General features: G+C 37.6%; 1 protein-coding gene across 1 annotated transcript; it reads left to right on the top strand.

Moving 5' to 3' along the window:
- Positions 1 to 428: 428 nt before the first annotated feature.
- LOC144452859 (YEATS domain-containing protein 2-like) lies at positions 429 to 15577 on the top strand. The gene is made up of 18 exons (XM_078144044.1): positions 429 to 540; positions 2143 to 2258; positions 4217 to 4314; positions 4620 to 4712; positions 5009 to 5218; positions 5557 to 5666; positions 6195 to 6273; positions 6501 to 6583; positions 7208 to 7319; positions 7681 to 7725; positions 8422 to 10619; positions 11262 to 11338; positions 11850 to 12068; positions 12430 to 12708; positions 13555 to 13787; positions 14105 to 14179; positions 14738 to 14811; positions 15272 to 15577. The coding sequence occupies exons 2-18, from the start codon at positions 2168 to 2170 to the stop codon at positions 15402 to 15404; spliced, it is 4209 nt and encodes a 1402-aa protein (XP_078000170.1). The 5' UTR covers positions 429 to 540; positions 2143 to 2167; the 3' UTR covers positions 15405 to 15577.
- The last annotated feature ends 1124 nt before the right edge of the window (positions 15578 to 16701 follow it).

The raw sequence follows: 16701 nt of genomic DNA, 5'->3' as shown, positions 1-16701 counted from the left end.
GCTATGCGTCTAATCTTCAGGTAAGCTAGGGGGTCTTTTTTACGTAGGCGTAGTTCGAGCAGCCAATCGGCAACGAGCGGGTTATTCAAAATAGCTAGACGTACAGAGGAGTTCATACAGGGTCGACAATCGTGTCTTCCCTTCTCTCTTTCCCTATACAGGTAGGAATATATATTCAAAAGGTTGTTATATTTAGTCTGTAGACCTGGAAAACAACAATCTATGCAATATTACACGCCCCTGTGGTACTAGGTACATATATATTGATATAGCACCTTCAAACCATACGTGGGTCTATGTTCAAACTAATTGTGTGTATGACTCTATGAGTTGCTTTTTGAATACGCGGCATTCATTGCACATTTGATACGTGATCTTATTCTGCGCTAACGCTAACATCAGCGAAGTTAGGGAGTCTTTCTAGTCAATATGGCGACTTCCATACAGGTGCCAACATCGTTTGCACAAGGAACGAGATATAGATAGTTCCGAATTTCAGGCCCTCTGTCGATGTTTCAGTGTATCTTATCCAAGCAGGTGGTAGGTGTATTAAACATTTGTTTTGCATGGTGTGCATTGCTTGTATTCTCGAAATATAAACAGAATATGGTGACCGATATAACTGCTGCAGCTGACTGGAAGCCAGTGGAAATGAGTGATACGTGTACGTACTTCCATGAGCTGACACTGTCACAGACGATTGCCAGTGTGTGGCGTGCTCTGTGAGATATGAAAATAGTGTCCCCTCTGCGCAGACCGACGATGAGTCACCAAGAATCCGGTAGAAAGTGGTTTCGTATCCGCAAACACATATTGTAAATCGTAATGAGTACGTGTTAGAAGTAGGAAGTGAACGTAGTTGTTCAAGGCCAAAGCGGTTGTGTGAGACGGGCTATTATCTTTAATACCTCCCCCCCCTTTGAATCTAAAGTAATAACTCAGAAATTTCGAGGAAGTGATAAATGTGAAATGTTAAGTAGCTTACCATCATAATGGCCCACACAGTCAGTTATATGTGTATGGTAAATATTGTCTCGTGTGCAGATGGAGTTGGGCTGTATTTTGACTTTGAATCGAGACACAACTAACTAATGTTCATTTACTGTGACTATCTGCAAACACAGGACATATAAACGTTGGTCTTGCTTCCCGCATCCATGGTATATCGACACAGTCACAAGTGAGCTAATATTCTATTCAAGGATGGTCATAGTACAAAATACTACTTATGAATATTAAAAAAAAATATTGTCACAGTTTTCAGGATTTGAAAAGTGTTCTTTTCCGATGCAGACACCAGTGACAATATTTTTTTAATATCCATGGATACCTAATATTTGTATTATAGCCATCCTTGATATTAACTCACAAGAGACTGTGTTTATTGGTAATGAATCCCTTGAGTAAATATATACAAACAGACAAACAAGTTGCCCCAAACATGAATAACATCGAAATCCAAGGAATCAGGAAAATGAAAAGCAAAACAGTAATATTATTAATATATATATTTTTTACAATTAAACAAGTTCTGACAACATTTTTTGACAATGAATAGTACACAAATATAAACATATAAATGATTAGTCGATGAAAGGTTTTTAATTTGGCACTGAAACACTATTGCAAATCTTGAGGCAATTATAAATGTACATTTGTACAGAACAGTTGTTGGTGGGCCTATATTTAACCTCCTTCCTTTGGTCTAAAGAAGTATCGAGAGAAAATAAATGATTTTGTACTAAAACTGAAGCTAGTCTGGGTATAGATTTTATCTACACATTTTATTTCCATAGATAGATAGATAGATAGATAGATAGATTTATAGATAGATTAGATAGATACGTACGTACATACATACATACATACATACATACATACATACATACATACATACATACATACATACATACATACATACATACATACATACATACATACATACATACATACATACATACATACATACATACATACATACATACATACATACATACATACATACATACATACATACATACATACATACATACATACATACATACATACATACATACATACATACAGCCATACCTACTACACTTCACTTTGCTTACAAAGTTACAATCAGTGATATTCATTTTACTTTTATTGGCATTATAGACAATTTTAATATTTTGGTCTCACCATGGCAACCAAACATGGCGCTGAAGATCAAGATCCAGATTACCAAGACAGTAGCACTCCAAGAAAACGACAACGATTTCTGGAAGAAGGTGGTAAGTAACAGACAGTCATAGTGTTTTCTAAAAGAGAGAAGCACTCCAAGAAAATGACAACTTCTTGAAAAAAATACGTAATTAATTAGTATCATTGCAACACTCCAATTTAGGCAATTGGAATTTGCTCTTCTAATAAACATTTTTGATGAAAGTTTACTAATAGATATGAATTATTGAGCCCCAATACTAGAAATACAAATATAAATTGACAGTTTTATCTGAAAATTTAAAACTGAAAATTTAGCAAAAAATTTCAGAAATCAAGAAAAAAGAAGTAAAATGTACTATAGGAAAGTAAGTGTGCTGAGTGACTGTAGACGGAATATACCAAGCATACTTAGAATGGAGTGTATGACACATTACGGCTCCCTGTGGCATAGTGGTAATACTTAGAATGGAATGTGTGACACATTAAGGCTCCCTGTGGTATAGTGGTTAGAGCTCAGGATTAGTGGTTGGAGGTCATAGGTCAAATCCCACTGGAGACAGGGGATTTTTCTGTGACCTAAAGATGAGTGTTCTACAGACTTGGTTATTAGGCTGCATCACTCAGCCGACTCACAACCTGAGTGCAAATTTAGGGGGGGGGGGGGGTACTCCTGAGTAATGACTTACGCAGTCACAGACAATTACTCACACAGAGCCCACAGATGCTATGTTTGCCAGGCATTGGTGACTCCGAGATAGACTTTGAACTGACTGGGAAAGCCTTGATAGTTTCACAGCGATGTGATATGGAGTGTGCAACATAGCACTGTCACGTTGTCCCAAACTTGAATGGAGTTCTATAGAAATGTGTAATTGCATTGATATGTGTGTATGTATGTCTGCTTAAAAACGAAAATCATTGGGAGCAATTTCCAGCACCCAAAAAATACATTAAAGAAAAAGTCAGTGATACTTAGAACGGAATGTAATGTCAAGTTATAGTAATTACATTTAGAGATGAAAGGTGATGCTGTCCATATATAAAATATTTAGTCCTCTGCAAGCGACATAGATAGTCAAAAATGAGTGAATACTGCACCTACATTTTAACAAATGAAAATTTCTTCTCACAGAGTCACAAATTGTTAGAAGTAAATCCCAAATGTTCACTGTCGTCTCATCAGCATTGTCAGGGTGTATTACAAGTGAATTATGAGACATCAGTGAAAATTTTGGAATCATGTTAAAAAAATGTTTGACTCTGTGAGTAGAAATTTTCATTTGTAACTTTGAACCTAGAGTCCATGAACATTCATTCTCGCTCATCCATTGTACTTGTTTCCAGTTTTCGATTTGACAAAACAATCATTGATGAAATGTTAATGAATGAGTAAAGTGTGTTAGTAGTGTGTACAGGTGATTGATTTATTCACACAGAGAGAGAGAGGGTGACTCATGAACCAAATCATTGTAGGTAGTGAATCATTCTGCACAGTACTGTGTCCCATGACATATGATGGATGACTAACTTAAAATCAATGTCAGCAGACGTACATAGAGGGCACCTGGAAGCTGATACAGGGTTCCCAATGATTGGACCTGGGTAGGGGTGACATGAAGATGTTAAAAGGGTCCCAATGATTGGATATGGGTAGGGGTGACATGAAGATGTTAAAAGGGTCCCAATGATTGGATATACAATGTATGTAGGGGTGACATGAAGCTTTTACAAAGTTCCCTCTGATTGGATATACAACTTGTATGTAGGGGTGACATGAAGCCATTATGAGGTTCTCACTGATTGGATATACAGTGTATGTCGGGGTGACATGAAGCCATTACAAGGTTCTGTTCCACTGATCCCTCTCTAATGTCTATGGGTATACATAGGAGGCTGGCAACTGGAGGCCATTACAAAATTCCTACTGACTGGACATCAAATTAGTCATTTAGGGACATCCTACATCCACAAACTCAAAGACTAGCTATCAAATTCGTTTTGTTTTTTTATTTGATTTACTTTACAGCCAAGGAAGTGACTGTCAAGAAAATAGAATCAATTATCCGACATCAATTTAGTATTGAAATGAAAAACAAGGAAAAAGAGATCGAAGTCATTGACCAGGTAAAGTAGAATGTTTCAACAACTTTTCTGGAAGATTTGTCATTTTCAAAAAATCATGTCTTGAATCGTAATTGTAATCGGAACAATTATTAAGATACGAACATGTCTGAAATAAATATATACCTTTACTAAGGTCAAATAAAAATGATGTGTTTCCGGTAACTCGACCTACCCTAGTTTGTTGGTGAAATATGTACTACATTGTATTGTAAGTAAAATATGGTATCGTTTGGGTATGTGTTTTCCCCCAAGCCTATAGTCTTGATCATGTAATATTGAACTTGTCACTCTTTTATTCCTACCAGCGTATTCACCAAGTTCGGTCTATGTTAGATCGCCTTAGAGCCTGTGTTGTAGCCACATATTATGGGATGCCAGGACAACCCTCTGATGGTGAGGTAAGATATCACGAACAGCCAAACATGTAACAAATGATTGGAGATAGCAGGGATACTCTTTTGTCATGATGGAAAATTATTCAAAGTAAAGAAGTGATTGCATGAGGCATATACCAACACGGAGTGGGGTGGGGTGGGGGTGGGGTGGGGGGTGTATGAGGGTTTGCAGCTCAGATTCCCAACTTCTACCCATTCAAATCCTTTATGATAAAATACACAGACTTTGACACACGCAGAACCACTGCCCTAACTTCTCCTTCATTACTAAAAGTTTGACATTTTGTCCCATTTCATAGACGCAGCCAACTATCAGTGAGAAATCTGGACTACACCCAGCAGTCAAGAAAGTACTTGGACAATCATCATCACATTCTGTTCCTATGGAAACTGAAATCATGACAACTAGTGAAGAACAACAAGAGGAGAAAGCAGAGATTCAGATGGAGACCTCTGTTGCCATAGAAACTAAACCATCTGGTGCTAAAGGTCCTCGTAACCAAGGACATGTAAGGAATGTCCCTTGATTAAAGTAGTTATCTTTCACCACTAGGTGGCAGTATGAACAGTTGATATCAGTTTAGTCAGGCGCAACGAGATAACAGCCGTCAAAATAGTTATCTGTCACCACTAGGTGGCAGTATGAACAGTGGATGAGAGTTGTCAGTTGAACTACAGAAACGACAGTCATTTTAATGAGCATCATCACAAGAATTAATTAAGATATAATTTGATCTTTAATAAATAAATATCTTGCATTTGATTGTTTGATTTACCAAGACTGGGAATATTTTTGGTCATCAGAAATTAATTTGTTAAATGAATAAATTATTTGTTATTTTTCCAGGATACTTTTGGTATTTCAACACCACCTATAGTGAATCTACCCGAGTTGTCAGGAGATGGAACGTCTAGATTTCATGTGAAGAAGAGAATAGTAGTGGGTAATATTTCAAAGTAAGTACTGATACAGTTGTTGAGAGTAGGAGTATTGATACATGTATGTGTGTGTGTGTGTGTGTGTGTGTGTGTGTGTGTGTGTGTGTGTGTGTGTGTGTGTGTGTGTGTGTGTGTGATTAGATTATAGGTAAGAAATTTCATTGGTTGTTTTTATGACACCTGAGGTAGATGACACCTGGTTGGTTGCTTTATTTGATATGTAAAGTACATATCACCTGATTGGCTACTTTATTTGATATGTAAGGTACACAACACCTGATTGGTTGTTTTATTTGATATGTAAGGTACATAGCACCTGATTGGTTGCTTTTTTTTGATATCCAACATATATAGCACTTGATTGGCTAATTTATTTGATATGTAAGACACAGAACACCTGATAGATTACTTTATTTGACACCTAAGTACGTATCACATGATTGGTTGCTTCTTTGACAGCTACAAACTGTATATAGCTTCTGATTGGTTGTATTATGTCATATCTCAGATACAAACGTTCTGATTGGTTGTTTATTGACATCCTAGGTACATAGCACCTGATAAAAGAGAAGAAAATGATCCGTCTACCCACAAGTGGATGGTTTATGTACGAGGCCCTCTAGAGGTAGGAGTACAAGTCAATTTTTTTAACATAGCTAAAAGTTACATTACCTGTGGGTAACATTTTGTTTGCTCAGATGAAATGTTCACATACATCACAAATAAGAACTGATCACCGGCAGGATATACCCAGTATTCTTGTATTGCTCATTACAGGCTGCCAGCTTTCAAGGTCAGAGTTCAAAGGTCACTGATATCTTGCTCAATATTTCCATTATTTTTTCACTTCAGGAACCACGTATTGACCATTTTGTCAAGAAAGTCTGGTTTTTTCTGCATCCAAGTTACAGACCTAATGACTTAGTTGAAGTTAGGTAAGTGTTTAGTTTCCATAGTTACAGACCTAGTGACTTAGACGAAGTTAGATAAGTGGTTAGTTTCCATAGTTACAGACCTAGTGACTTAGTTGAAGTTAGGTAAGTGTTTAGTTTCCATAGTTACAGACCTATTGACTTAGTTGAAGTTGCACAAAAGATGTAGGTGTTTAGTTTCCATAGTTACAGACCTGATGACTTAGTAAGTGTTGTAATTTCACGACAACCGTTAAAGCTTCACTAGCAGTATTATTATTTTGATCAAACAACCAACAAAATATTCGCTGAAAATTATTAAAATACTAATCAGACATTGTACATGTAAGTTAGAGGTCAAGTTTATCTATAAATAGTTTGAAATCATGATCACATTGACGGCACTGATTTTAGGGTATGGACCAGAAATTCGATTTTGATTGGATTTATTTCACCACACTACACAATACATTTACTCACAGCTGATTCAGTTCACCTCATGGTGTAAACTATTGACAAGTTACTCATGATATCTAACAAAAGTGTTTTAAGGAAATGTTCTAGTTGCCACTAATGCAGTCTTAAAGGACCAATACTTACATAGTTTGATGTGTTATAATACTTTCATTAACATTGTATTTTTTTCAGTGAACCACCATTTCATCTGACTCGTAGAGGTTGGGGAGAATTCCCAGTACGAGTACAACTCCATTTTGTTGATCAGAGGAATAAAAAAGTGGACATTATTCATAACTTGAAGGTATGTGGTATTTTATGCTCAGCTTTACAGCCCAGACATGGATTTTCTTGACGATGTGTATGGCGCTGATGTGATTTCGGCGAAAATTTTTGATTTTTTTTCTGAGATTTTGAATGAATGAATGAATGAAATTTATTTCACCAGATAACAAAAATAAGCTACACTTTCAAAGAAACATATGATACAAATATACAAAATGAATACAAAAGAAATAGACAATTGTTTTGACTCTGTGAGTAGAAATTTTCATTACTATGTATGAACCCAAAGTCCATAAATATTAATTCTCACCCAATCGTACATGTATAGACTGTGAGGGCGCTGTTCGCTAACACCAATCTTTTATACATTGTGTTTATAGCTTGATAGAACATATACTGGACTTCAGACACTAGGAGCTGAAACTGTAAGTATTCTCAAATAATATTTATAAAGTACATGTATTGTAAACAAGATTAGTATGTGCAGCTCATCTCACAGTCAAGCTAAATGTGATCTTTGGTATACTGTTCCCTGAAGTGAGTTGACGTGCACTACCCACTGTCCCCTGTAGGGCATTAACTTTGCTACCCACTGTCCCCATAAGTGAGTTTACTTGCGCTACCCACTCTCCCCCGAAGGGCATTGACTTTGCTACCCACTGTCCCCATAAGTGAGTTTACTTGCGCTACCCACTCTCCCCCGAAGGGCATTGACTTTGCTACCCACTGTCCCCGGAAGGGCATTGACTTTGCTACCCACTGTCCCCTGAAGGGCATTGACTTTGCTACCTACTGGCCCCCGAAGGGCATTGACTTTGCTACCCACTGTCCCCATAAGTGAGTTTACTTGCGCTACCCACTCTCCCCGGAAGGGCATTAACTTTGCTACACACTGTCCCCTGAAGGGCATTGACTTTGCTACCCACTGTCCCCTGGAGGGCATTGACTTTGTTACCCAGTGTCTATTGAATGATATGGGCATGTATTGTGATTGACTATGTCCTCAAACAACATGGCATCACCAATGTCCAGGTCATACTACTCCAAGAGTTGGCACTCCTGCTATTAACACAACTTATAGGTTTAATTTTAGTGACTCATTGATCTGGTTGCTCCTGTAGGTTGTTGATGTAGAATTAGACAGATATTCAGTGGAGGAAAGAGGGACCACACTTACAAAACCAATGACATCACAAATTGACAAGATGGAGATGAGTGAAGAGGACATTGGAACATGTCATTCACAGTCTCAAGATTCCCAAACTAGTTCTGAATTCACAGTACAAGATTCAACAATTGAAAATACAGCTAAACCACCAACTGCAGTACAGCTTGCAGAGCGTATTACTGCAGCACAACAACTATGTATACCAAAGGTAAAAACACAAGTCTCAACTAAACTGCAACCATCTACAGATACACAGAGTCAGCAAACACAGAATGGGTCAAAGGTTGTTGTCAAGGGAACAACTGCAGCTGTTTCCACAGCAACAGGAACACTCTCTATGCCTCCACTGGCACCCATTGGTAGCGCGAAGACTAACGTAACGAATACATCAAGCGTAGCAACTACGTCGAGTTCCACTACTAGCAAAGTCATACAGGTACAGAAATCAACACAACAGAGACAGGCAACTTCCAGCGGAAGTTTTGTAATGTTGTCCTCGCAAACACCATCTCAGTCACCAGGCAATGTGTCAGTTTCTACAGCAACAGGTGGTGTCATGACAACCAAAGTCCGAATTAACCAAGGGAAAGTTGAGATGTCAGATCAACAAGTTAGCAGTAGTTTGAATCCTGGTATCAAAACTGAAATTATCATTCCCCAAGTACCATCCCAGAATACTAGCATTGCAAAAATCACACCTGCTGTGCAGACACCCAGACCTACTGTTACCATGGCAACAAGATTACCAGCTCCATCACTGTCCACTATTAAAACACAATCTTCAGTTGTCACAACAGCTCCTAGACCTCAAGGACAAACACCAGTGGCCATGCCAACAGCTATTGCAATGCCAGCTGGTGTTACCATGACAGCTCCAGGTGTTGCTATGGGAACTCAATATTTTATAGCAGCCAAGTCAACCGATCCTAATCTACAAGGTAAAATGATTTTGATACCGCATCAGGCATTGGTGCAAGCTACTGGACAACGATTAGTAGCTCCAGTAGCACAGCCAATAACAACGCAGAGTGTCCGACCTCGTGGAACCACGACAACAATGCAGAGAGTGACAACCCCAAGTCAACTGACTGCTGGAAAAGTCACTACAGGAATCCAGAGAGTTACTACACAGCAGGCTAAAGTTCAGACTCCACAGGTCAGAGTTCAAACCCCACAGGCGAAAGGTCAAACTGTACAGGTCAGAGGAGCCTTCCCAATCCCACCTGGAAATGTTATATTGATTCCTCAAGGAGCTAATATTCCGGGAATTCAACCAGGAAGCATTGTTCAAATCCAGCAAACTGTTCCAGTGTCTAAGCAACAAACTTCAACTACAGCACATACAACAACACATAGAGCTGCTAACACCTCATCATCAGCTGTTACCAAGACAACGGTCCAGCTGACACCAGCTTCAGCAGTGCCTGCCGGTATGACAGCAGTTCCAGTACTCGGCACTCCGCCAACCGTTACCAAGACAACAGTACAGTTAACGCCAGCTGCAACAGTACCAGCAAGTATGACAGCAGTTCCTGTGATCGGAACTCAACCTGCAACAAGTTTAATGAAAACTGCAATACAAATACCAGCAGGTAGTCAGTTACAAACTATCAGACCATCAACTACTATGACATCACAACAAAGTGTACGGAGCATGCCCAGTACCACGGCAACCATTACCTCACAACAAAGTATACTGAGCATGCCCAGTACTGCTACAACAATTACATCACAGCAAAGTATACTGAGCATGCCCAGTACCTCTACAAGGACAATTCTAACTCAGCCTGGCAGCAAACCGGTACAGCCAACCAAATTACTTGTTACACAGCCAGCAACACATGCACCAATCAAAACTGGTGTTACAAAATCTGTGATGCCAGAAATCCAAGTAAATCCAAGTAAAGATGACAAACCTGGAATTCAAGAGACAATCAAAATCACAAAATCAGTATCATTATTAAAACCACTCTCTTCCTTGACAACCGTTGTCAAGCCAGGAACTTCCAAGCTTACCTTGGTTTCACCTCATCCTCAAATTGTTGCCAAGGTAACCAAACCTGTAACTACCATCATTGGTCCAAGATTACCTATCAATGTGACAGAGAGAAGAATCCAGGAGGGTTGCCTAGCAACAAGTAAAACAATTAAGTATGTTTACAATTTTTGTTTTGTCTGAATTGTCTTTCTAATTAATGTCTGAAACTTGAATGTTCAATCTGAATGTATCGCACCAATTATACCGTTGGTTTCCACGGTGATTTAGTTTAGTAGATAATCATGGTCAGCAGTGTGCCCTCTAGTGATAGCCAAATTTTGTTGTTGTGGATCAGTATGATAGAAACTGGGATTTCTTGTGAGTCACCACATAGTAAGAGATAGAGGAACACCAAATTTTGGTGCACGTCACAAGAAATTGTGTGTCAGTGATACATCAAATTGGCTTAGAGGACACACTAATGATCAGTACTTGTACATTCACTTATTCTTTAATGCTAAAAGTTGAAAGAGATCATATATGCTATTTTGGATAGGTCACCATGTGAATTTGTAGGACTCGGAAATTTTAATGTTTTAAACTTTTGCTGGTACTTTGTACAATAAAACTAACTCATGCTCAGTTAAAATCAAGAAAAAAAATCAGATGTTACACACCCATTTTTGAAATAGAAGTTAAAATGATGCCATTTCAAAAATTAAATATGGGTGCCAAATGATTAAAGTTTCTGAGGTGCATTCTACGTTAAGAGTCCATTGGTTCACTTTCTAAACTAATGAATTGTTTTATTACAGTCTTAACAATATAGATAGTATTGAAGATATCGTACATGCGTTAGTCAAAAGAAATCCACTAGTCAAGAAAGACAGAGGTAAGAGGTTGTATTCATACTGTTTAAAGGGAAACACCACTCCAGGAAGTAGAGACATTTTCATAAACTATGGGTTCTAAGGAGTCATTTCATGATTTTACATCACCTACAATTACTTGTGATTCCAGAGAAACATCAAGTTGATCTTGTGCCTTTATAGGGTATCTTTGCTGTGGGCTAATGCATCATGGGAGTCAGCAGAAATAATTATTCATGGTTGAACAATGAATATTCATGAGATGTTTTACACTAAAGTGAAAAAGAACTTATGAGTCATGAATATTCATTCATCTCTCTCCAACGTCTATGATAAAATCGAACTGGGTTTTTCATAGTCAATTTAATGGAGTACCCGAAAAAATAATAGTTGATTATATGCAACTTTTACCCCTTTCTCCTTTCTGTTGCTGAAGGTCCCCACCCTTAGCAATAAAACACTGCTTAAGTTATTTCAGTTGTGCTACTGTGCCATTGTCGCTAATCTTCATAACCCTATTTATCCAATATTTAGTTATACATGAAGCACCATTCTGTGCCACTACAGTAGAGCAGTACCAGGCATGGGCAATAGGAAAACAAAGAGCTGCAGAGTGGCAGAGAGCAACTAGAGTTAGGAAAACATTACATGAAATTGTCAAGATGTCAAACAAATGGAATCTAAGTGATTTATGGAGTACTAAACAGATTGTGGTGTGGTGTCGTAAACATGGATTTACTATACCAGATTATGGTAAGTTATTAAGTGTTCAGTCCACAGTTTATGTGAGGTGTGTCAGGTGTGCAGGGTGTTTTTTCAGTAAAAAAATCTGAGGTTACCATACAAATTTTTGAAATAGACATCAAAATGTTATCAAAATTAAGCCATTGCAGAATCCAATATGGCCACCGAATACTGTGTCAACTCAATGGGGGAAATACCAGATTGATGATTTCCTTGAAAACAAGACTGTGAAACCCCAATTTTTTTTTTATTATTTGAAAAGAATCAGGAACAAGATATCATTTGGCAATGTTTGGAGAGATTTTGATTTTCAGAGAAATTTGTCCCCAATGATCTACCTTAATATTAATTATATTTAATATTTAACCAGTCTTCAGTATATGTGAAGTGTGTGGGGATGTCAAAAGTGAAGATGTTGAAATGATAGAAAGTGAGAGAACACAGACAAAGGAAATCAAGAAGGAAGTTGAAGATACAGAAGAGCAAGATGACAAAGAGGAAGATGAGGAGGAGGGGGAAGAAGAAGATGATGATGATAATGATGAGGATGATGAAGAGAGTGAGGGGGAGGGGGAGGAAGAGATGGAGGAGGAGGAGGAGGAAGACATTGAGAATCATGAATGTAAAATGACTTGGCTGAATGAAGATGGTGAGTAAATGTATTCAAGTAACATCTACTGACACAGTATAACTGATCAACTGTATATTTGTAATTTCCATCATGTGTACATAATACATTATATATTTTGAGTCATATTGAGTACCTTGCTGTGAATTTCTGGATATAGATATGTGAGTGGACAGTCCCAGACTAGCTGTAAGCTATATCCTGACTCCCTATTTACCCGACCCACTGTTATATTTATTTGGAGTAAATAAACCGATTATTATTATTTTGGCACTTGAAAAATTGTGATGGAATGGCAAATTTAGGTCTTTCTTGGCACATTTTGGGACAGTGCAAGAGGAACACAGACATTACTTGTAAATAACTTATCTGGTCTGTCCACCATATTCAGTGCAACTGTTAGTGACATTTTTCACAACAACTGAATATAGAAATATGACAACTTGTAAAGTATGTAAGCAGGACTTATTTCCATGGAAAAAGTTTTTTTATGTATTCCGCTAAGATAAGTCTAGTGCCTAAAACATATGATCACAGAATCTATAATGTTTTCGCAAGAGAACAAACATGAAGAGACCAAGTAAACAGATATCTTGTTCGCTTTATCTGTTTACTTGGTCAAACATGAAGAGATGAGGCAATGTGAAAGATTACAAAATGGAAAACTAAACTTAGAAAGTTCAAAAAAGTCAAAGTTGCACTTGAATAAATGTACTAAAACTTCTTTTACTGTTGTTGTTTTTGAATAAAATTCTTGTTACTGACAAGTCTTTACACTATCAGTTTTAATTTGATGTCTTTATATATAAGGGTTGATTGCCGATTTATCGTTGACAACTGTTTTTATTTGATGTTCTTATTTACTAGGGTTGATTGCCAAGTCATCGTTGTCAACTCCTAAAAGTGTGGTGGATGAAGTAGATCGAGTAAAATCTGAACTACAGACTGGTGACACAGACGATGAACTTGAACTTGATGTTGTCAACATCACAGGTGACAAAGTCTTTGTCAAAAAAGAAGTCACTGAAAGAAGTGATACTATACAGATGTATTTACCATCAACTGTGCATTCTGAGTTCATACAGAATACATGTCAAGAGGTAAGATGAACTCTGAACCTTTGACATCATATAGTATTGCCATTATACTATACATATTTTGACCTAAACATTTCTGTAAACCTAGAGATTTCTATCAAAGATTAATTTTTTGCTGAGTTTGGAAAACAAAAAGGCAGAAATAAGTAGTGACTAATATAAAGTGTCTCCTTTTAGAAGTAGTTGAAAATTTTAAATGACAAAATTTACTAGTCTTAAAAATGTCTACTTATGACTTTGTGCAGCAAAAAAAGTCATTTACCTGTGTTCCTGACAAAAAAGCGTTTTTAATGACAATACTGTTTTTTGTTTCCATGGAGATTGGGGTGAAGTTGCCTCCACTTGAAATCACCAAGGATACACATGCACCAATTATGGAGGAAATGTTGCTAACAGTAAGTACCATGTTGTGACGTTGGGGGCGCTATACTATCTTAACGCTAGACGACACTAAATCAGGGGCGTGTTCGGTAGACAAAACGCCTGCGGATATTTCAAAACGTTTTGTTCCCGAATGACTAATTGTCATAGTTTATAGCAGGCGACCTGGGACGAAGGAAGGCGGAAGAGTAAGGTGACTTGCCAAAAGCCAAGATGGCGGCCACGAATTCTCACTTCATCGGCAAACTTGAGTTTTTGTGTAGGATTACTTAGTGCACATTATTTAGCACTGCAAAAAAGTTCATGGAATTGGTCATTTACAATTGGCAACGGTATTTAGAAATACAAATTTACCTTCAATCCAAGTGTAAACATTGAGACTATTATCAAAGAGTTAATTCATTAGGACAGATTCATTAGGACATAGTTTTTGAAAAAGTACCGAGCCCTCCAAAATGATTGGCAATGTGTGCGTGTATGTGTGTGTGTGGGGGGGGGGGGGGGTGTTTGGGTGCCCAATTCTCTACACAAAAGCTTTGGGAAACTCTAAATTCTTTGTGTTTCTTATACAGGCAATGTTAGAGTTTATGAATGATCTGATGAGAGATTCTTTAGCCATTGCCCATGGTAACAGAACTGATAACAGGTGAGAGTTCTACTACTTCTATTTCCAGGGGGTGTTGTCCTATGACATACTGGCATACAAGGATTACCAACACAGGGGGTGTTGTTCTATGACATACTGGCACACAAGGATTACCAACACAGGGGGTGTTGTCCTATGACATACTGGCACACAAGGATTACCAACACAGGGGGTGATGTCCTATGACATACTGGCACACAAGGATTACCAACACACTGTAATACACTAGCATTGATTTCTGCTATCAACTTGCATATGATTTGGGGTGATAAAATAGCATCTTGATAATGTAATCAACTTTGAAATATTGTAAAGAAACCCTACTGCACTTTGCATTTGTTTGGCCACTTAAGTTGGCTATTTCCTGCAAGGGTTTATGGGAATACTTCTGGTGATGACATCACAAGTGGCCACAAACTTCAAACATTGGTATAACATTGTTAATATCTGTCTTTACTAGGTGTCCGGGTGAAATCTTACCTATTCACGTCTATCAAAGTATACTAAACCAACAAAAATACAGCTTTCTGACCAACAAATACCTTGGAGTTGATGCCATGGAAACGCAAGATAATTGTTCAAGTTCAAAGTGATGGAAGTAGCCATGGAAACAGAAGCCACTTATTGTTCAAGTTCAAGTGAATTATGGAAGTTGCCACAGAAACGGAAACTACTAATTGTTCAAGTTCAAAGTGAATAATTGAATTTGCCATAGAAAGTGAAACTGCTAATTGTTCAAGTTCAAAGTGAATGATTGAATTTGCCACAGAAAGTGATACTAATTGTTCAAGTTCAAAGTGATGGAAGTAGCCATGGAAACAGAAGCCACTAATTGTTCAAGTTCAAAGTGAATTATGGAAGTTACCACAGAAACTGAAACTACTAATTGTTCAAGTTCGAAGTGAATGATTGAAATTGCCATAGAAACAAATGTCACGATTAACATATAATGTTTCAGGTGCCATGACAATGTAGATAAACCAGTGGACTGTGAATGAGTCTAGTTTACAGCAAGTGGGATGATGAAACATGTACAGGCGATTAGTAGACTATTAGCAATCACAATATTGCACGTTTGTTTAGCGCTGACCATGACCTAAAGGAAAGAATTTTGCTTCTTTAGCTTTATATTCAACATTACGAGACTGTCCATAACCCAAGTACAAACAACACTATCATGAGAGGTGTGATTTAACAGACGATATTCAGAATATGATCGAGTCAATATCAAGATTTATTGTCAGCCATAGTTTTCCTGTCTAGTATCCAATCTAATACGACTCTGGTAATTTAGCCTTCAGTTTACTATTAAAGATAGATGCAAACTAAATCTATTGTTCTTCAATGTGGTAGATTACACAAGTGGATGATCATGGTTCTTCTGTTGTGTGATTCTAATCACCCTGTGATCAAGATAGTGTAAACATTGGAAGTCCCAAAACATTTCACTGTTAAAGTTTATGGAACTCTGTCAATAAAACTCTGTGACACCTCCCTACTGAGACTATAATTAAACCAACATCCATTCAATAGCTTATCACTGTTATGTCAACATGTTGTGACAATAGTTTTAGTGTGTGTCTTATCTTAGTAAACTGAAGGCTTAATTCCCTGTCTGAGAGTACTATAAACCTCTGAAGAAGCTGTGTAAAACAACACTCTCACTGTGCGACACATGGAGAAAGGCCAACTCTTAATATTACAATATCAACAAATGGAAATAAAAATTAAAGGGGGACAAGCTGAGTTTATACATTTGTTGGTGTCATTGCTGCATATTTTAAATGGTATTCACAGTACTGAAGAATACTATAACTATCGCTTGCAATTAACTGAACTCAAACCTGGTATGTTTATATGTATACACACAAAAATGTTCATAAAAGGTGC

Source organism: Glandiceps talaboti, chromosome 23 (assembly GCF_964340395.1).
Source record: "Glandiceps talaboti chromosome 23, keGlaTala1.1, whole genome shotgun sequence".
NCBI lineage: Eukaryota > Metazoa > Hemichordata > Enteropneusta > Spengelidae > Glandiceps > Glandiceps talaboti.
This window is presented reverse-complemented; position numbering and strand designations above follow the sequence as displayed.